This window comes from Rattus norvegicus, chromosome 18 (assembly GCF_036323735.1).
Source record: "Rattus norvegicus strain BN/NHsdMcwi chromosome 18, GRCr8, whole genome shotgun sequence".
Taxonomy (NCBI): Eukaryota; Metazoa; Chordata; class Mammalia; order Rodentia; family Muridae; genus Rattus; species Rattus norvegicus.
Genome location: NC_086036.1, coordinates 12,216,351 through 12,237,598, shown reverse-complemented (window position 1 = coordinate 12,237,598; position 21,248 = coordinate 12,216,351). Strand labels below are relative to the sequence as shown.

Genomic DNA, 21,248 nt, shown 5'->3' with positions numbered 1-21,248 from the left:
TCCTGAGACTTCAGGGCTTCAAAATGAATGTGCTGCGTGGGCTTTTGTTTGGTTTGGGTTTTTAAGGGGAGGAACTTTTTTTCATGATCAAAGGTCTCTGGCAAATGTGTTTTTGGGTTGCAGTTATAGGGTTTGTCTCTGTGTATGTGTGTGGGGTTTTCTGTGTGCGTTTTGTGTCTTGTGTGTGTGTGTAATCTAAGTTGCAAAAGTAAAAAATTCTCTCCTTTTTTAGGGTAATCTGTTTCTGACTAGTAAAAGTCTAATTTAAAATAATGGCTTAGATAATTTAGAGTATGCTTTTATTAAAAGAATGACTCAATATATTTTCCTCTTCTTAACACATTCGCTGCTGTTTTTTTCCTTAGGTATAAATTACTTCGCTATTCTAAGGAGCGTCAGTTCATTGATGGATTGAACAATTTATTATACACACCCAAAATACTGGTTGACAGGCTGTATACAAATATATCTGTAAACCTCATGCCGGAGTTAGCTCCAGTTGAAGACTATTAAAAAGAAGTCATTCCCGTGGTGGGGTAGACCACAGCACTGAATCATGAACTTGGCTTGGAATGCACTCACCGTGGAAGTTAGAGATTGGTGTGTATCTCAGTGTCCCAGTCTGTAAAAAGAACCAGCAGTCCTTAATGTTTACAGCGTGGGCTCCATCCGTCACACTCCCCACTCTCCTCCCTGCTGGGAGCACCTCCCATGGCGAGCACTGTCGAGATACAAACCCATTGCTTGGGATTGGAAGTGAAGAAAACTCCCTACACAGAGAAGATTTTTTTTATACTGAAATCTATAATTTAATTCAAGAGAATGCTTTTATTTCCGTTCAAACATATTTTGTACATATGTGATGTAAATTAAATATGTTCAAATTGTTGGAAAATAAGATGTCATAATTTTGCATGTAATTGGTTATGCCTTCATTGGACTTTTATAGACATTTTTTTTATTTGCATGGGGGAAAAAACTGTAGATTTATGTCGCCAGACAAAGGTTAAGCCTTGTGTGAAATGAAGGGACTGTCAGCGACGGACAAAGATAATACCGTAACTGTTTCGTTGAACTGGTGTTCAGCTTTAGGCCTTCAGCCTCATGGGAAGAGGCACAGTCCTCTGAGGGCTTTGAAGGAAGGAAGGAAGGACTCGAATAGCTTTTCTTCCTGCCAGGATTACCTGTTTTGTTTGTTTGTTTTTTTCACTTGCTTGCAGTCTCATCAGATCTTGCCAAGTCAGCAGCCATATTGTTTATGCATACTGCATGAGTATTACCAAGAAAATCTTCAGAGTTGTAAAGTGACATGCTGTACAGGACCTCTTCGTGTTAAATGTCTCTATGTACCTCTGCTGTGTCAGGGATCTTGTGCCTCAAAAAAAAAAAATGTCCCCAAGGTTGTGTTTATACACGGTCTATATTTTTTTCAATCTCATAATGAACAGCATTATTATTTCCACTTTAGAAGAACCAAAAGAAGGTATCTTCTTTTAAAAACATTTTTTTTAAAGAATGAATTTATGGAAAATCCAGTAGTGCTTATACAGATGAATTATACTATTAGATGAGAAATTAGATGCTCTATTTTTATGAAGATAAATGCTTAGATTAAAACAGACTTTAACTTTAATTCTCAAACGTACATAGTTCCCTTTCACATCAGCCAGTCACTTGAACTGTTTTTTTTTTCTTTTTTTCCGCTTTCAAGAAATCTCTGGTGTTATTCAAATTTTTTTTTCACTACCAGTATAATTTAATGCCCCCCCCCCCGTCCCCAGTGGAGCTGGGAATTGAATCTAGGGCCTGTAGACTTACCTTAAAATCATTATTGTATGTGTGGATGCTGTGACTTCTGAACTAGGTCTCACAGCCTAACGCCAGGTCTGCTCATCCTCCTCACTTGGGTGAGGCTTTTGACAACCAAAGAACAACAAAGCCCAAACAGTGTTCTTACTTGAAAATTATCAATTCTAAAGATTCTTGAAAAATAGCTTGTATTCTCATGTAAGATCTTATCTCCCATATTTAAACAAATTGAAAACATCGCCTATCTGTCAAGTGAACCCTCCCAAAGAGCAAAGAGTGAGAGAATTCTGAATGTGGGGAAGTTTGTCCCCTTGTCTGACGTGAGAGCTTAGCTTGCAGTTGTCCTTGTCTGTCACAGTTTTTAATGCTGATGGCCACAAGCCAAAGTAATTAGATCCTTACACCGGAGAAGACAGACACCCTATCTGTTGTGACAGCAGTCTTTCCAGGTTTCTTCTTAGACGTGCTTCTAAAATACTTACCTCCCAACTTTTTTGGTTACTCAAAGTAGTGGGGGGGGGGGGAATCACAACCTGTGGAAATGAAGATTTTTGTATGCTATCAGTTATTCTCTGTCTCTTGTGGCTAATGAGGTGTTTAATTCGACGGAATGACAGTAAAGTGTAATGTTAATGTTAAGGCTGGTGAGACAGGACTCTGGGTGTGTGGTGAGCCCAGCCCTGGTCCCTCCTCCTGGTTCTGTGGAATGTGGTACCACGTGGATTCTTACTGGGGGAAACACACTTTATAAGGTGACAGGCTATCCACAGTCAGCACCTTTTGCATTGATATATAGTTCACAGCTTTAGGAAAATTCAGAACTGGTGAACTGCCTTACTCTCTTAGGGTAAGTCTGGCATTAACATGGCTGCGGGAGTCGGATGTATTTCTGCTAAATCTTCATGCTGAATCTGCTGTGTCAGCTTGTGAGAACCGCCTTTTCTAATTCAGACCTGGAATTATTTTCTTTTTCTTTTTCTTTTTCTTTTTTTTTTTTTTGGAGCTGAGGACTGAACCCAGGGCCTTGAGCTTGCTAGGCAAGAGCTCTACCACTGAGCTAAATCCTCAACCCCCTGGAATTATTTTCAGTAGTGAATAGTGATCTCTATATGTCACCACAAATGACAGTTTTGCCCTGTTACCATGACCACAGTGAATCTCCTCCTTCTATATTAGCCCAAGCAGACAGTCTGATAGAATCAAATGCACTTGGTGGCTTTGCACTGTCTGCCCACATCCGCTGCCTTGCCAACGGCGGTATTTAAACGTGGTTTTTGTTTTGCTTTTGCCTGAACAAGTCAAATCGAGACAGTTGAAACTTACCTGAGATTAGGAAGAATGTCCTCTGGTAACTTACCTGTCACTTGTCTTAGACTCGGAGCCAGTGTGGCCACAGATGCTGGGAGGCCCTCGTGGCACTGGGGAAATGATCGATGCCTTTGAACTGAAGAAAGAAAGCATGACTGACAGGCCGAAAGTTCCCACGTCCACTGTAACATTCTGTCTGATTTTTTAATGAAGATGTCATTTAATTATTTGCCAAAACTAGGGTTTTAATGAAGTGGCTTCCCCAGTCCCCTTTTTATAGTTATTTTCTGGTGTAGACCCTTGAGGTGGCTCAGGGTATAAAGGTGCCTCTCCCAAGCCTGACAACCTACGCTTGATCCCTGGGGTTCACACTGTAGAAGGAGAGGACTACCCTGGTACATTGTTCTCAGACTTCTGTATGTGTGCGCGCTCGCGCTCACACACACACACACACACACACACACGCGCGCGCGCGCGCGCGCAAGGCAAATTAAAAGGTATATAAAAGTTAAATTTCTGTTTTATAAAACGGTGTTTAATAAGAAAATATTTATAAAATTTAAGTACAAAATTATCTATTAAAAATTCCTATTCCTGCCAGTCAATGGTGGAGTTTGCCTTTAATCCAAGCTCTCTGGAAGCAAGGCAGGTTCTCTGAATTGGAGGCCAGCCTGGCCTGTGGAGTGAGTTCCAAGACAGCTGGGGCGACACAGAGAAACTGTCTCAAAAACAAAACCAAATCAAAACAAAAACTGCTATTCCAGTTGATACTGATAACCATTGTAAAAGAGAGCAGAAATATCATCAATACAATATCGTCCCTTTGGGACTCCCTGGGGGGGAAGCAGATTGTATTTGTGTCATTGTATCTGCCCTGTTTCTTTATAAATAACACTCTAGATTTCTTGCCTTGGGTTTGCAGAGTTGTTGAGAAGCAAACTGTCGCCGTGTTTTTTGGAAGGTGGAAGTGTACTTAAGATTATTTATTATGAAATGGAGTACTTCTATGTAAGTGCGTTGATGTAAACGCTAGTGATTTCTCGCTTTTTTTTTTTTGTCTTGTTTTGCTTCTCATGGAAATGTTTGTACTTTTTTTATCATTGTCTTTTATGAAATACAATGTTCTAAAGAGTTTGTGTGGTGGCGTCATTGTTTTCTCTCAGAACGTCTTGGGGATTATCTGGTTTTCTTCTCCCTAAATTTTGGGTGGATCGTTGATGCTTTAGTCGCTGTTAAGGACGCACTGAAAATACGTGGAGATCAAAGCGTAAATACACTCAGTGTTCACCATGACTCCCTCCAAAACACACTATCATTTAATACTCATGCGTACACTTGGTAATCCGTGATATCAAGACTCATTTAACTCAGAATTATTAATTAAGAATTAGTTAAGAATTGTGTAAAGCGTTTTCCCCACAGACGTGAAGACCTGACAAACTAAACACCAGAGTTATGTTCTAACCTGTAGCCTTTGCTTCATTTTCTAGGCATGGCTTCTAGGTACTGATCCGGATGTTACAGCTTACGTGTTTTTCAGATATTAAATCATTTTAAAGATATTTTAGGAAAAGCAGTCAATTTCAAATACCTTGGGGCTAGGTTTGTATTGGGGCTTTTTCTGGCTTGCTATTTCTGTACTCAATTCTGGTATTACTAATATTTAGACAACGTGTGATCGGCGGATCATTGTCACTGCATAGCAGAAATAATTTCAGTCATTAACCACCATTTAAACAATTAGTCATAAAGTTTAATTAGGTTCTTGTGCCTGGGGTTCATAGCCATGGTTTGTGCTCAGAGAAGAGGTTTTACTTAAATCGAGTGTTACAGGGGATGGAACCCAGAACCTATCACTAAGCTATGTCCTCAGACTACTGTTTCGATTTTCTGAGGTAGTCCCCAGGCTGCTCTAGAACTGACTGAGAGGCCCAGACTGACCTCTACATTATTCTAGTACCTCAACCTCTCAAGAGCTGGGATCACAGGGGTGCGCTACTACTCATGGAGGTTGAGTTTAAATAGCGTGTGTTCATTTTTGGTCCTGTCTTTAAATACAAGTTGGGACAAAATGGTTTTATCTAGAGAAGGTTATATTTATAAGGAGTCCTATGCTGTATCACGCGATTAAAATGACTTCAGAACAACGTGATTTGCCACTACAGTATACTATAATTAAAGGGAGGAAGAGGAAAAGGGGGAGAAAGCATGGTTTGAACAATAAAATTAACTCTCAACATTTTCTGTTTTGTTTCGTTTCGTTTGAGACAAGGTCTCGTGTGTCCCAGGTTGGCCTTGAGCTCACTGTGTGGCCAGAGCCAGCCTGGAACTCCTGATCCGTGCCAAGTGCTGGGATTTGATTGGGGAGACAGCCCTTCCAGAGGACAAGAGTTCAATAAGCAAGCACCAGATGACATGTGTATACTAATATGCCCAGACTTCAGATAGTCTTAAAATATAGTTTGATGTGCTTGAGATATATTATTAATTTAATCAACTTATGTTCTAGAGGCTCTTTGTGGTAGTTTGAATATTCTTGGCCCAGGGAATGGCATGATTTGGAAGTGTGCCACCATGGGTGTGGGCTTTAAGACCCCAGTCCTAGCTGCCTGGAAGCTAGTCTTCTGTTTGCCTTCAGAACAAGATGTAGAACTCTCAGCTCCTCCTGCCCCATGCCTGCCTGGACACTGCCATACTCCTACCTTGGTGATAATGGACTGAACCTCCGAACCTGGAAGGCAGCCCCAATGCAATGTTATCCTTATAAGAGTTTCCTTGGTTATGGTGTCTGTTCACAGCAATAAAACCCTAACTGAGACGCTCCTGAAGGGGCAGCAGACACGCTAACCCTCAAGAAGAATCTGTCTTCTGAACATAAAACCAATCGAGTGTGTAGACCTAAAGAGCATGTGCCATCAATGAGGCTGCACTTGGTGACTCAAGTTCCTCAGCGTCACTGTAGGAATGACTCTTCTCCATGTGCAGACGCTTCCCAGCTCTGAATATGGACTCTGAAAAGGTAGTTCTTCTGCAGTAGACTAGCAATCGGTAGTAAACTCTATGGTCTATTGAGGTTTGGTCTGTTGCTATGTGTTGTAATGCTAAATACTGGCCCCCGAAGTCTGGTTTTCCCCAGGGACAAGGAGATCATCATGTACGAGGGAAGCTATGTAGCCTTACCTGCCCTGCCCCACCCAAGTTACCCTTGATGGGTAAATAAAGATGCCTACAGCCGAGGAGAGGTAGGCAGGGCTTTAGTTCCTGGGCTTGAGATCTGAAGTAGAGACCAGAGAGAGGAGAGAGAAAGTGGAAAAAGGAGAAGGCACTATGGAATAAATGAGTCAGAAAAACATGACCATGAGGGCTGGCCAGTTGGAGTAACAGCAACCCCGGCAGACAGGGCAAGCTATAACTTGAGGTTATTGATAGGGAAGTAGGCACGAATAGCTTAGATGGCAGATCTCTGCTCAGCTCTAGTGCTTTAAAAGCTTATCATAAATATGAAGGTTTTGTGTATTTTATCTGGGAACTGAATACTCAAAGGTGGGGTAGAAACCCTCAATTGGCACTAATTTTTACCACAACTAACTCTTAGGAAGGCTCTGTGGGAAGACTCATACAAGACTTAGTCAGTAAACAGTAAGTCGTTAATTAAGGCTGGTGTTCTCAGTTCTGTGAGCCACTGGAGAATTATGGGAAAAATTAGGTAAGCTAGCACTTGGAAGACGCTTGGCACTCCCAGCAAGAACTTGATTGGTGTGAAGCCAGCTCCTGGCTTTACCTTAAAAGCCTTTCTTCCATGCCAGAGGTCTGGGTTATGTTTAAACAAATATTTGGCAGGGAGTCCTTTGATTCTCAGAAGTTTTTGACAGTAGTTATTATGCACAATTAGTAAAACTGACAAATGCCCTTGATTGACACGTGTCAGGAGTAGGAGTAAGAGTAGAAATGTGACCAAGGAGCAGGTGCTTAGAGGTAAATATGATACAGTTAGCTCGCCATTAGCTAACGAGAGGGCCTTTTAAGAAGAAAGGGAGGGAAGATTCCACATCTTAACCATGTCAAGTCAGTTCCATTGCTCTAACACACACACACACACACACACACACACTCTCTCTCTCTCTCTTAGGGAAGACGTAGACAGCATTCATCCCTCCTCAAAAGGTACTAATAACAAACCAGTGTGTAGTCCACCTCGGGGAGCCAGTGGGTTTTAGAGTTATTTACAGAGTACGGGTGATGAGATTCTGACAGGGGCCTGAGCAACTCCAAAGCAGCCACACCTGAAAGTGTTCACGTGATGGTGGCCTCCCCGTACCCCCATACATGGTACACCCAGTATTCCCCAGTATTCCCCAGTGTATGTTCTAGCTATGGGCAGAACCGAGTACGAATGACTAGAAGGAATGGCCAGATACTCCAGCTGAGGGTTGGTGACTTTCCCATTTTCCTTCCAGGGGGAGTGTTAGCAGTTCCCATCAAGATGGCCTCTCTCGAGTATAGGCACAGCTGATCTCAGGAAGATGGTGGCAGTTTGGCTCAGAGGATAACATCTTACAACACAGTTTATAACTTTAGTCTTTAAGTTCAAAGAAATCCAATAATCTGTGAAGGCTTTGCACGTCCATGAGTGTGCACACACAGTGAATGGTCTATGTGTAGGACGAAGGGTTCCACTGCATCCAAGAAAAAGAATACAGCATTGCCTATACGGAGAACTTGTTAAATAAGGAAATAAAAGCTAGCTAAAGGACTATTAGGAAAAACGGAGGAAATAATAAGTAAATATTTGTTAATAATGAGTTTTTAGTAGCTACTTATCTAAAAATTCCTTTTAGAAGTCATTACTGGAACTGGATGTAATTTTACTCTGTGCCCCGAAGCTAAAGCATTATAATTACAAATCCCACCAAAGAACAAGTTAACAGGAATCATGGAACCAGGGAGAAAACTTTCAAGCCATTCGATTCACTTCCTTTACTTTTTATTAGAAACAAAGTAGAGATAGAGACTCTCTTCCCTCCCTCTCTCCTTCCCTCCTTCTCTCCTTCCCTCCCTGTCTCCCTGTCTCCCTGTCTCCCTCCCTCTCTCCCCCTTTCCCTCCCTCTCTCCTTTTCTTTTCTCTTCTTTGTTTCCTTCCCTCCCTCTCTCCTTCCCTCCCTGTCTCCCTGTCTCCCTTCCTGTCTCCCTGTCTCCCTCCCTCTCTCCCCCTTTCCCTCTCTCTCTCCTTTTCTTTTCTCTTTGTTTGTCTTTTTGTGCACTCCAGGCTGGTCTGAAACTCACAATGTTTTCTGCTTATCCAATATAAACAGAAATGCTGTCTCTCCACTGGGCAGTCGTACCAGGCTTTCAGTGCCCACAATCCAGTCCCTTAACCACAGGCTGAGCTTCCGAAGGCCCTGATTCCTCACCACTCTTCTTACAAACTCTTCAGACTTCTTGCCTCGATAGGATGTGCACAGGTCCTAATAACCAAGTGCAATCTTTCTGTGAATACTGTGAGTCTCCGTCTTAGCTTTCTTTTCATGACTGGGCTTTTCCTATGCACTTGCCTAGTGGGTCCCGGCAGCTTCTACAGATTAGCAGTTTTCCCCTCTTAGTGAGGTCCCTGGTCCCCAGGAGACCACAGTACAGTTTTCTATTTTGCTACTCTAGGCTTTAACTATTTTGATGACAATGGTGACTGGCCATCCTATCCAACTGGTCTGCCTTCTCATCTTCCTGCCGTTCTTCCACCCCTCTCCCCGTATATGTGTCTGTGTATGATGTATGCATTTATAAGTTTTCATATGCATACACATGTGTTAGAGGTTCATGTTGAGTATCTTCTCTTACTATCCCCTTTATTTTTTGAGACAGAGTTTCTCTTTGCATCTGGAGCCCACTGATTTGACAAGACTAGCTAGCTAATGAGCCCCAGAAGGCCTCCTGTCTGCACATCCCTCACCCCAGGATTATAGGCACGAGATACCACGGTCAACTTTTTATACGCATTCTCGCCCTCCAATCTCAGGTCCCCATGTTTACATGACAAGGACTTTACCAGCTGAGCTGTCTCCCCACACCCTCAAGCTTCTTCTTCTTACAGCCATTATATCTGAATCCTTCTGTTGGACTCCCTACTCCCTGGGCAGGCTCCAGTGACCTCAGTGGGGCTCTGGGCCATTAGTGTCCTGATCCTACTCTGAGGGCTCTCATCTTGTGATGCTTCTCTATTAGACAGGCTTGGGCTAGCAGAAGCTTGGCTCTGCTTTTTAAGACCCCCGCTGAAAACTTTTCCATAGCCATTTGTTGTCTTTTTGAAGAAAGACTTTGGGCGTGGGGAATGGGGAAGGAGGGTCTGAACCTTGTCAGAGTGAATAGACAGTTTCTACATTTATTTAAAGATTTTTGAAAGTAGTCCGACAATGTAGAAGCTGGCCTTGATACATAAAGCAGGTTATTCGGAAGTAGTAGAAAATTTCTCATGCTACCAAGTCTCCCATGCTATCAAGTCTCCCATGTGTATGTTAGAGAGAAAAACCCAATTGGTGAGTCACATGATGTGGGAGGCTCAGATTTGCCTACCTAGAACTAATCCTTTCCTTCATTCATGCATTGGTTCATTCATTCCACGTATTTAGAACATTTGAAAGTTGTGTGTGGTAGGTGTTATTTTCCAGAAATTGTGAGGCACATCTAATGTGCTTCCCACATGTTCCTGAAGTCACCAGTGAGCAGTGTTTGTTCTTTTAGCTGAGCACGCGCTCTCATGCAGAAAGCTGTTCTGGGTTCACCTTGTAGCATCAGCCTTGGCCCTCTTTCCCATCATACCTTGTACCTGTGTCTCTAACCACCCGCTTCCTGGCAGTAAATAAGAGGTAGCAACAGCAAGCGGTTGACTGGGGCGGGGTGCACACCCCTAGGGTTAATTTTAGGAAGATGAATTACCATCTGCTCTGGCTTAAAATTAACCAGGGCAGCTCCCACCCGGAGAGAACGGGGATCCGGGGAAATGGAATTGCTTCTGAGCTTATTTCCATTTTGAAAGGCTGGAAGGAAAGCTGACAGAGCTTCTGAGGGGTGTGCTCTATGAGCTGTGAAGGAAGGAGTTGCCTGGGAAATGAAGCTGGGCTGCTGCAGGTTTGTCCCTTTGGAACTCGCTGCTCTTAAACACGTTTTAGTGACTGATTCTGTTTGCTTCAGTTTTACCCATGTATACAACCGACTCTGATGCTCTCTTCCTTACCCTCTCTTAGCTTCCTCCCACCCTCCCAAACCCTTCTCTCAGATTCACGACATTTTGTTTGGTTTCGTGACTTGTTTCTTCACCTTGGCTTGCGAATGTCCATTGGAGCCTGTTGGGGTCACCAGTGGGCACACAGCTGAAGACAGTGACTCCCCTTCTCCCTGAATGTATCATTCTAAATAGCTCAGCAGCAAGGGGTGGGGCTGGAGCCCTGTTTCCATCGTGCCTGACTGCTGATAGGCCCATTCTTGTGCAAAGGAACTTAAGGCCCTCGAATGAGTAAAGTGCTTCTCAAAAATGCTTGAAGAATTAGTTGTACTATCCAGTTAGATACTTACATAGATCCTGTCTGCTGCAGTTCACTCATCACTACTTGTCCCAGTGTTCTGGGTTCCCAAATGAAAGACACACACATGCGCGCACACACACACTCAGACACACACACACACACACACACACACACACACACACACACACAGCCTTTATACTTTGATATACTTTAATCAGTTCAATGGCTGGGCCATTGACTAATCCACCTCCCTCCAATATTCCCAAGTTATTCTTACTAATTCTATCTTGGCCACTCAGGACCCAGACGGGCAGCCTTCTTGGGCCGCTATTCCCTGGCACCTACATGGTGGCTATGCTCTCTGTCCCGGACTTTTTCAGGCATGTTGTTTCTCCTCTCCTTCTCCAGGCATGGTGCTCTCCTCCGTCCTTCTCTCTCAGTCCCTCCCTTGGGAATCCTAAAAGTCCTGCCTCCGTCTACCCTGCCTGGCCATTGGGTGCTTGCAACTTTGTTTACCAGTGTGAATTTTTGTAGAAACAACTCTGGGAACCCAAATTAACATAATGTAAGCAGCCACAATTAGCCCTTAGATTTGTCTTATAGAAAAGCCAAATATTACATTTTCAGAATATGTCTTTTGACTCATTTTTCAGTATTGTGATTGAACCCAGGGCTTTTGAACATGCTCTGGGAAAGCACTACTGTGCATCTCTAACCAATCGGGCCGTGTGCTTTTAACGAGTACAGACCATGCTTTGTACATGCTTTGCTTGTAAAACATTGAACAGTTGGCCCACTCTGCTTCCTGACCTATCTGCCTCGAGCAAGTTGCCATGACTTCCCCAAGATGGACAGGATTCTTTTAAACCATGAGCCAAAAGGTATTTCCTTTCTTTAAAAGGTTCTGATCGAATACTTTCTAGAATTCTTTAGTAAGAGTTTGGGTTTTAGCAGCAGAGGAGAACAATGAGGAAATAAAAAAAGAAACCCAGTTTGAATGAAATAAAGGTGGTTTAATAAGAACGTTTCACGGCATCTTCCCGAGTTGCTAACACGGTTTATAGAGCAAGAACACTGTTTCAGTACAAATGGGAAGCTACTGCTTTGGCAAGATCCTGGTCCTCCTGGGCTGGGTCCCTCAGTTCTGGGGGTTACTGACGACAGCAGTGGTGCTGTAGGAGTACGGGCTGAGCAGGGCTGCGATGGTGTAGTGGCGATGACCAGAGTCATTGGCTGTGAAAACCACCTAGGAGAGAGGAGAGACAGCTAGTTCTAACAGAGCCCAAAGGTGGGAACCACAGTCAAAGTGTTCATCGGAAGCTCACTGCCAAACTGGTAATCGTCCTTTGATTGTCTTATTGTTTTCTGGGGCGGGGCTGGGGGATGAATAATTAGATTATTCCTAAGTCTTTGGAGCTGTAAGCTGCTTCTATTGAGCTGCAGGTCTCTCTTTGCAAGTTTACTTCTGTAGTGTAGATGGCCCTGGTCAGACCAAGCTGAGTTAGAGAGTCTGAAGGCTATTGTTCACTTTCTTGGGTTCAGAGAAAAGTGAGGAGAATGGAAACACTGACACACACACACACACACACACACACACACACACACACACACACACAAAAGACCTGTGGTGAATGGTGGTTGTCAACCCCACACAAACTTCCAGACCTAGAATGTTGGCAGGATCCGTTCTCGAGCACCCTGCGTGCTGAAGTTGGCTGCGTTTCTACAAGTGACAGCCCAACCAGAAAGGAAGGAATCCCAATCCAGGGATTTCGCTCCCACCGCCCCTTTGTATTTTCTAATGTGAGAAGATGAATATTTTAGGGAAGAAGCAATGCTGAGAGATGTTGTGGGAAGACATCACAGGGTTCTCTCTACAACACAAGCGGTTTGCGCTCGGCAGAAACGCAAGTGAAAGTTTTGGAGCTCATGAAAGTTTCTGGACACGGATTTTGCCATTAATCACTTCTCACATCACTAGACTGTCTGCGACATGGGTGCAGCAACAGCCGGGAGCCGGCGAGCCAAACCCAGGACAGATGTTAACTAAAGAAGATGGATGTGGGGCTGGAGAGATGGCTCAGTGGTTAAGAGCACCGACTGCTCTTCCAGAGGTCCTGAGTTCAAATCCCAGCCACCACATGGTGGCTCACAACCATCTGTAATGGGATCCGATGCCCTCTTCTGGTGTGTTCTGAAGACAGCTACAGTGTACTCATATACAAAATAAATAAATAAATCTTTAAAAAAAAAAGAAGATGGATGTAATTGTACTCATTTTGTGTACAGATTTTGGATACAGCTTCGAACGCACTTTGAATAAAGACTTTTTATGTCCAAATATATGGTAAAGAGGGCTTGGGGAATAGAGTAAAACTAACACAAAAATAACATCCAGAAAAATGGAGGGAGAATCGTCTTAGAGTCTCTGTTGTATTTATTTACTGCTATTTATTGTGCCATAGATCAAGTCTTGTGAATGCTAGGTGAGCCCTCTGGCACTGAGTTTCAACGCTAGCCCCTGGCCTAGGCTGGCCGCTAACTCATGAGTGTTCTACCGCAGCCTCCAGCATTAGATGAGAGGCATATGTCGCCATGCACACTCCTTGAAGTTGCTTTTCTGTCACGTTGTCATCCGGGTTCATTTGGTTCTTCCCCAAAAGTGGGAAAAAAAAAAAAAAACCATCTACCACGTAAGAGAGCTCAGTCATTTAAGCTCTTGCCTTGCTATTATGAAGACGTGGATTTGATTCCCAGAATATGTGTAAACATGTCTGGTGTTATAGTGTCTGTAATCCCAGAGCTGGGGAGGTGAGATAGCCTGGGTTTTGCTGGCAAGCCTCGCCTAATTGGTGAGCTCCAGGCCAGTGAGAAATCCTGTCTCACAGTTTGTGTGCAGAGTGTGTGAAGGGGGAGGGGGTGGACAGAGTGCCTGAGAATGACATCCAAGGCTTTTCTGTAGCCTCTATATGCACATATGTGTGCCTGCACACACACACACACACACACACACACACACACACACACACACACACACACACACACACACATATGCACAGGGCCATGCATAAAAATTACCCCAAGCAAAGAGACCTGTTAGCTCCAAAGAATATTTCCTAATTTTCCTTGGTATCATCCCACCTGGGACCCTGGCTGGGAGGAAGTTTCTTACACCTAAGTTGTGTAAGACAAGCAGCTAAGCAAGACAGGAAACAGCGTTCCCTCTGGTCTCTGCTTCAGTTTCCCCTTCCAGGTCCCCGTCTGGCTTCCCTCCACGGTGGATTGTAAGCTATAAGATGAAAGAACCCTTCTCTCCCCAGGTCGCTTCTCGGTCGTGGTGTTTATCGTAGCAACCGACAGCAAACTAGGTCACATGCCGAGCTATTTTTGATGGGATTCGTTATCTCCAGTTCTGACCAACAGGCCTGGATTCTATTTCCATGACAGTCGCTTCTGTGAAATGAGAACTGAGGAGCCAGGGAGGCTGAGCCCGGTGCCAAGCAGAGGTCACTCATGTGGCTTTGGGCTTTGATTTAGCTCGATTTCTTACACAGAAATTGGCTGAGGCATGGAAGGCACACTAACCAACACAGAGGCCAACTCTGTCACTTGCTAACCATACTAGCCTTGTGACCTCGGTGAGGTACTTAACGTCTCTTAGCGTCTTCATTGGTAAAGTGGGTGTAAGACGAGGCTAGACCTCCATAGACTGATCGTAAGGGTGGAACAGTTTTGATTCAGAAACCGCTTTGCCATGGGATGTTCGCCTGATGATTTAGATATTGAGCTGTTTGGTTTTGAACATGTTGTCATTTTCTGCATTGCCAAGAATTAAACTTCTGGGAGCACTAGATGTGCTTTGGAATGAAGAAAATGCCAGAATTTAGAGAAATAGCATAGGGAACCCTCTCTTTGACTATGAAATGCCCTCAGAAACAAATACAGAGAAATGAATATTTGTATAAATGCAGCTATCCAATCGTAAGCAGTGTGAACAGGTTCAGGCTGTGTTGCAGAATGAGTTTTAGACAAACTCAGAAGTGCTTGCATCCCAAGCACTGGGGATTCTAGCTGTAGAATCCTCTTTCCAGCTCATGCCCAAGGTACATCAAGAGCAGAGTGCATTTCATGAGACCGAAAACAAAACCCAAACAAGTCAGTGTGCCCACTTACCTCTGCGTATTCATGGAATGGGGAAATGCCAAGAGCCTTCCAGTACGATTTGGTGTCCAGTTCTACCCTGTACACCCCTTCCGTGAACTTCTCATCTGTGGTGAGCCCGTGCAGCTCTCCAGACTCGGCGGTCTTCCTGAGGGCAGAGAAGTCCAGAGGAATCAAGAGGGAGGGAATTCTTGTGTTTGTGATAAAATAGCAAGAAACTCAAAGAAGTTTTATGTACAGCTCTACTGTAGCATTTTGTCTTATGAGACCAAAATATAGTAAAATGTTTACCTTAAAAGTCCCAATCTAAGCTTGTGGGGTCATCTGTTGTTACTCTAATGCTCTAGGGAAGAGGCACCAGGGTTGCTGCAAGTTTGAGGGCAATTGGGTTTAAGTAGTGAGTTCTGAACTGGATGGGACTAGGTGTTGAGAACCTAACTGAAAATAAATTAATTACAATTTTAAAAAGAAAGAAATGCTAAGGTCTACGGGTGTTGTTTAGTGGTAAAGTTCTTTCTTAACATTTGTATATCTCTGGATTCAATCTCCAACAACACAAAAAGGCAAACACGAACACACACACACACACACACACACACACACACACACACACACACACACCATTTTATTCAGGTTTAATGACTTGGAGTCCCTGAAAGTGTCTCAAACTGCCCTGACTAACTCTGCAGTCACCTGTGTCAGTCCAGTGTCCCATGGCCTAAGGGTAACTTTTGGAAGTAGTATAATTTATCACAGCAGAAAGCCTAATAAACAAAGGAGAACTTGAAACTTGTGACTTTCTCCTTTTGGAAATTTAATCTGTTCAGCAATTCTTTGCCAACAAGGAAGACCAAGTGACTTCTATTTCACCCAGACATCAGTTCAATAGTGGCAGCGTTAGAAACTGCTCCCCATTTAGTTACAACCAAGACAAACGAAAGCAGCAGTTGTCCTCAGTGACTCTGACCATGCCCTTTCCTATCTCTCCAGCTTTTCTTTTTCTTTGGCGTGGGTACAAGAAAGAAGAGTCACAAGAAAGTGTGAGTATTCGGGTGTCCATTCCATTCCAACTTAGAATCCCCTGGCCACTTTGCATGCTGTGCTCGACACTTACGTGATCACAAAGACATTAGCAAACAGAAACTCAGTTAAAAGAGCACCAGGAGAAAACAATCTTCCCAGGGATTGTTGAAGAACGCTAGTGCTTCTGGGTATTCAATTAAAGCCTAGTATAAAGTCTTCTCCCAGGAGACGTAACTGTATAGCTGTTCTGCTAAGGGAACTTTTGCTGTTTTCCCTCTTGGCTTGCTTGTTTAGGGTAATTAGCAATTTCTTCGAGATCACTAATTGTTAAAAAACAGAACAATACAGAATTGTTAAGTGGCTGGCACAGGTGTGAAGTCATGTTGACACACGCTAGTGGGTGGCTTGAGATTGGCCAGCCCCTGGGTTTGCCTTGCAGGTCTCTCATGATGTGTTTCTTACTGAGCAGGTTGCCAGGCTTACACAGAGCTACTCTGTTCTGAGAGTACATTTTAAAAGCCCCTGATTCTGGGTAATGGCAGCAAGTTCCAGAAGGATGCTTCGTCAACCCTTTCTTTTCATTAATAAATTAGCACACATGAACACGTCCTTCGTGAGATTCTAAGACTGGGACTCAAAGCTTGAGCATCACCCATGGGTGCCAGGGAATTTGAAAACTTCTAAAATTATATGGCTTTATACAGGCTTGTCTTTGAGCCTCTTTGTGGCCATGGAGTCTTTAACTTTCTTATTTTTTAAATTTTTCTCTGTCTCTGTCTCTCTCTGTATGTATGCTGTGTGTGTGTGTGTGTGTGTGTGTGTGTGTGTGTGTATTGTTGTGGGTGGGATGTATATGTGTGTGGTGCACACATTTGCGTGATCTAAGCTCAAAGCTGGATGTCTTCAATTAGTCTACACCTTGTTTTCTCTCACAAAACATGAACCTACCTATTCAGGGAAGCTGGCAATTAATAAACTTCAGGGTCCCCCTGTTTCTAAGCTCCTACGCCAGGCTGGTGTTAGAAGCATGTACTACCATGCTGGGCTTCTTAATATGGAGTCTGGGAATTCAACTCAAGTCCCCAATCTTCTGAGCAGGAACTTCACTGACTGAGCCATTTCCTCAGTCCCTGGTGACTATAACTTTCATTGTCCGCTTAAAGTGGGCTGTGATGTAAAAGGGTTGCAAACCCCTGCTAGACAGTGGGGTACTGACCTCCCCTTCTACTCCCTTCAGTCTTGGATTGTATGCTGGTTCCTGGTCATGCTCTAAGCAACACAAGAAAGCGGCTTTCTTAAAAAAGGTCTCTGCCCATACCTTTAACCTCCCAACAGATTCTTTAGCTACCAGGTTCGTTTGGGGGTGTTTGTTTATTTATTTGTTTGTTTTATAAGATTTTTGGCTGCATGTGAATTAGTGCACCACATACATGGTAGATGTCGGATACCCAGATCCCCTGAAACTGGGGTTTAGAATAGTTGCGAGCTGCCATTGTGGTGCTAGGAATCAAACCCATGTTTTCTACACAAGCAATAAGTGCCCTTAACTACTGAGCTGTCTCTCAGAGCCCTCTAGCTGGTGAGTTGCATGTGCCTATCTCTAACAAGCAGAGGAGTAAATGAAAAGCTGGAACCAATCCTGTGGTGGGCTGCTCTGTAAGCTTACCCAGAGGCAAACGGCTCCCAGCTTCCGTCTGCAGTCTTTTTGAACACTTTCACGGCCACATCGACAGCAGGGCTGCCTCGGACAGCATCCAGGACTTTGACCATCAGAGGACACTTGGATTCTCCAGCACCCTGGGCATAGAGGAGACAAGAGAGATGTCAGTGAAGTGGGTCAGAGTAAATGGGCTTGTTCTTTCCGGTTACAGAATCTGGAACAAAACCAAAAGTACATGCTGATCCCATTACGATAACATAAGTATTGACAATTAATGAGCTGCTTTATTCCGTGTAACATAGACAGCATTGTTTCCAAAGCAAGAGCAGTTTCTGCCCCCAGATGCACTGCTGGGCACCAGGGATGTGGATAATGAATTTTCAAAGGGAAAATAGGCCCTCTGAGAGCCATTGCTCTGTTCGCCTCTCCATCCGATTGGAGCCACTGAAAAGGTGCATGGTGCAAAAGACAGAATGGGCTTTTTCTTGAGATCATTTCAATCAGCTGTTGCTATAGTAATTCTCTCTGGTTGTAAAATAACCCTCACATACTTCCTGGCTCATTTAATTATACCGATTAACTCTTTTAAAGGACTTCATCAGAGACTGGAATAGAGTGTTGGCCATAAAAGACAAAAAGAGATCAATAATACATTTTGATTAGCTAAAGAGCTAAAGTATGACCACAGAATAGCTATACAAAATATGTCTACTAAATATATTAAAGATATTTTATAAGAATTCAATAATAACAGTCCCACTGATAGTATATATCTTCTCTCTCTCTTCCTTTCTTTCTTTCTTTCTTTCTTTCTTTCTTTCTTTCTTTCTTTCTTTCTCTCTTTCTTTCTGTACCGCTAGAGATTGAACAGAAGGCTTTCCACATACTAGGCATGCACCAGACCACTGAACTACACAGCCAGTCCTTTTATATCTCTTATTCTATGTTTATTTCATATCTTCATTATCTAAGGACACCAGAGACTGAGCATTACAGACTGAATGCACTAAAGCAACAGGAGGCAGAGCCGGAGGAACCCCAGCTCTTTTCTTGGAGTTTAATGGTAAATGTAGAGTCTGGGTAGCCTTGTCCTAATAGCGCAGCTAGTTCCCAAAGCTGGAGGGAGGCACTCCTTTATCTAAGGTCTACCTGCCATGTCTGGGTCACTCACAGGACCACTCACCCCAGGGCCAGCTTCAGACGCAAATATCAGTCCAGCGAGGCAGAGGAGGAACAGGCGAAGGGAAGCCATCCTGTCAGGAGCCAGCGGATCTCTACGATGACTTCTCCTGGTGAAGGGGCTTATATACCCCCTCCTCCCAAGGCAGCCTGCTGATCCCTGCCAATCTGACTCCAAACCTGCTGATTCTGATTATTGACTTAGTCAACAAAGGGAGAATAAGTAACCTACACAAATATGAACCTTGTCTAGGGAGATTAGAGCATCGGAACACTCGCTCTACGAAATATTCTTAACTGGTCATTTGACCAGCCAGAACCACACCAGAAAACAATGTAAACCAAACCAGAGCAGCTCATTTGGGCTGAGTGCATAGGATTTGGGGGGTTTCCCCTTATCAATTTCTATGCATCTTTCCCAGTTTCTATACATTTTTACCTTTGGTTTTAGATGATAGATATAAATTGTAATGATTCGTTTTTTGTTTATTGACCCCTGGCTGTCCAGGCTTAATACAGTGCATCAGAAGATGCCACTGTAGTTGGTTATGAGACAAGGAAGACCCCTTAACAGTTTAAAAAAACTCTCTGTAGTCAAACCAAGCCTTCTGGAAGTTGCCTTTGTCTCAATGTGCATGTGTGCATGTGTGCATGTGTGCATGTGTTCTCCTTTTCTAGATAAGGTTCATCCCAACACCAGGAGTAACTGCTACTTTTGAGACTAACAAGTCTGTACTGAGTCTCATTGGGAATGTAGGGGAAAAGGCACTGGCTGGTTTTTGTCAGAAGTGAAATTTCTGTAAGAAAGCAGACATGGCTATGAGGGGGAGATGCTGTACCTAATGATATCTCTTCATCCTCATTGAATTACAGGAATTACAGATTGGATGATTCACTAACTAGGCATCGACTCTTGAGGTGTGTGTGTGTGTGGTGTGTGTGTGGTTTGTGGTATGTGTGTGTGTGTGTGTTGTATGTTGCATGCATGTAAATTAAGGCAGGTTTTTATCTTTGCAGGGATGATATGTAAGAGAATCATAGCACGTGTGTGTTTTGAACATATGTCAAAGGCAAATGTAGCTTGGGGCATCTAGACATGGGCAGACATTTCCATGGCAGAAAGAACCAAATTAGTAGAAGTTCATCAAGAGCCCATGAAGGATCCTAGCTTCCAGGGAGACATAGAAGGGACAGGAAGGAATCCCAGGATATGGAAATGTATAGACACCTTTGGGAGAGAGGGCAACTGTCTAAAAGCAACAATAAGTAGATACGGCCAGAGAAAGGCTACTTACAGACCTGAGCTTCGAGTCTGTCAGGGTTAGAAGCTCTGACGTACCCAATCTCAGATCTGCTACTCAATGGCCCACTTGCTTCTGGAAATGATCTCCTATCTCACTATCGGTCCACACTTTGTAAATCAGAAACGTCACATTTCGCTTTGAGGAGATTTTCTAAGAACGTTAAAAATGACATGATATATATCATTTTGTAAACTGGAAAATACAACTGTTGTATGATTGCATTCAATTTCTGTGCCTAAGGAGGAAATGCTTTCTCCAGAATCTCTTGTGCATTGTCAACCAAGGTTAACGTCATTATTTTCCATTGCCCAGAATGTGATGGGAAGCCATTCGCCATACAGGAACCCTAAGTATTTGAAGGTTTTTCACTACCCAGTAAAATCTCCCATACATGCATGCTAACTCCACACTCTATTGAAACCAAGAATTGCCTCTGGGATCTTGTAAACTGGCAAAGCTGGGCTTCCCCCGGACCACAGGCCCCACCACTTCTCTAGTCCTGGAGGTTTGTTTTGAAATACGGGCAAGAATTACAAATTGAACCATGTTACGTTAAAACATAGACTTTGGCTCGTCCTGAGAAATTGGAAGATGACAGCAGTTGACTTACATTCCCATGAAAATAATTTATGGGGTCCCGTGTTGGGACATCTCCGTTTCCCGAGTCCCCTCCCACTCTGAAGCTAGATGACATGACTTCTGGTGCTATCATACTTCAGCGTCTCTTTGTCGTCTGTTTTTAGTGCACATCCCATGTTCTTGATCCACGACAAAGCCCAACCTCTTTATAAATTTGTCACTGGCCTTCTGACAGCAAATAAACATGCCCACCTCTTTGAGAGATTTCTCTTCAGACACAGGACCTGGAATCTTCTCTCCCCAAGGCTTTGTTCTCTGGCTTCCTCCCACTGGCCAATGTTTCCCTTCCAGTGTGACGCACTGAAACCAGAACACATTCCAGATAACTAAACTGGACACACATTTCAGATAACCGAACCAGACACACACTCCAGATAAGGTCATGTCAACCCTGAAGACAGGGTGAGGAGGCTTTAGTCTCCCTTGACAATTGTGCTCTGCAGACAGTGTTGTACCCTGAGGGCATCCATAACTGTCCTCACCGTGACCCCTCGCCCAACCCTGTGTTAACACAACCATAGAGCATTCATCATAGTGAGCGATGCTCGTTTATCAGTTTTATTTAGTTTTTGGTTTGCTGTTTAGGGACAGAATCTCATTTTGTAGCTTTGGCTGGCCCGGAACTCACCACGTAGACCAAGCACACAG

The 21,248-nt window shown here is 43.7% G+C and overlaps 2 protein-coding genes across 6 annotated transcripts in view; one reads left to right on the top strand and one right to left on the bottom strand.

Moving 5' to 3' along the window:
* The window catches only part of B4galt6 (beta-1,4-galactosyltransferase 6), a 56,855-nt gene extending 52,606 nt beyond the window's left edge, over positions 1–4,249 (top strand). For 3 of the 4 annotated variants that reach the window (XM_039097085.2, XM_039097087.2, XM_039097088.2), the window contains exon 9: positions 366–4,249. In XM_039097085.2, the coding sequence (XP_038953013.1) occupies positions 366–513 (148 nt within the window). In that variant the 3' untranslated portion in view covers positions 514–4,249. 4 annotated transcript variants of the gene reach the window in all.
* A 7,377-nt stretch (positions 4,250–11,626) lies between these two features.
* Ttr (transthyretin) lies at positions 11,627–20,915 on the bottom strand. 2 transcript variants are annotated; one of them, XM_006254457.2, is made up of 5 exons: positions 20,793–20,915; positions 18,662–18,846; positions 17,485–17,615; positions 14,808–14,943; positions 11,627–11,880 (listed from the first exon to the last, which is right to left on the bottom strand). In XM_006254457.2, the coding sequence occupies exons 2-5, from the start codon at positions 18,728–18,730 to the stop codon at positions 11,773–11,775; spliced, it is 444 nt and encodes a 147-aa protein (XP_006254519.1). In that variant the 5' UTR covers positions 18,731–18,846; positions 20,793–20,915; the 3' UTR covers positions 11,627–11,772. The 2 variants fall into 2 exon arrangements, with proteins under 2 accessions (XP_006254519.1, NP_036813.2); NM_012681.2 differs by lacking the exon at positions 20,793–20,915 and having other exon boundaries at positions 18,662–18,841.
* Between the last annotated feature and the right edge of the window lie 333 nt (positions 20,916–21,248).

Bases quoted from the DNA above. Each gene is read 5' to 3' on its own strand.
- Ttr (XM_006254457.2), bottom strand. From the start codon at position 18,730: ATGGCTTCCCTTCGCCTGTTCCTCCTCTGCCTCGCTGGACTGATATTT. The intron at 17,616-18,661 runs GTGAGTGGTCCT...CTCTATGCCCAG, and splicing joins CGTCTGAAGCTGGCCCTGGG to GGTGCTGGAGAATCCAAGTG. The intron at 14,944-17,484 runs GTAAGCTTACAG...CTCTGCCCTCAG, and splicing joins TGGGAGCCGTTTGCCTCTGG to GAAGACCGCCGAGTCTGGAG.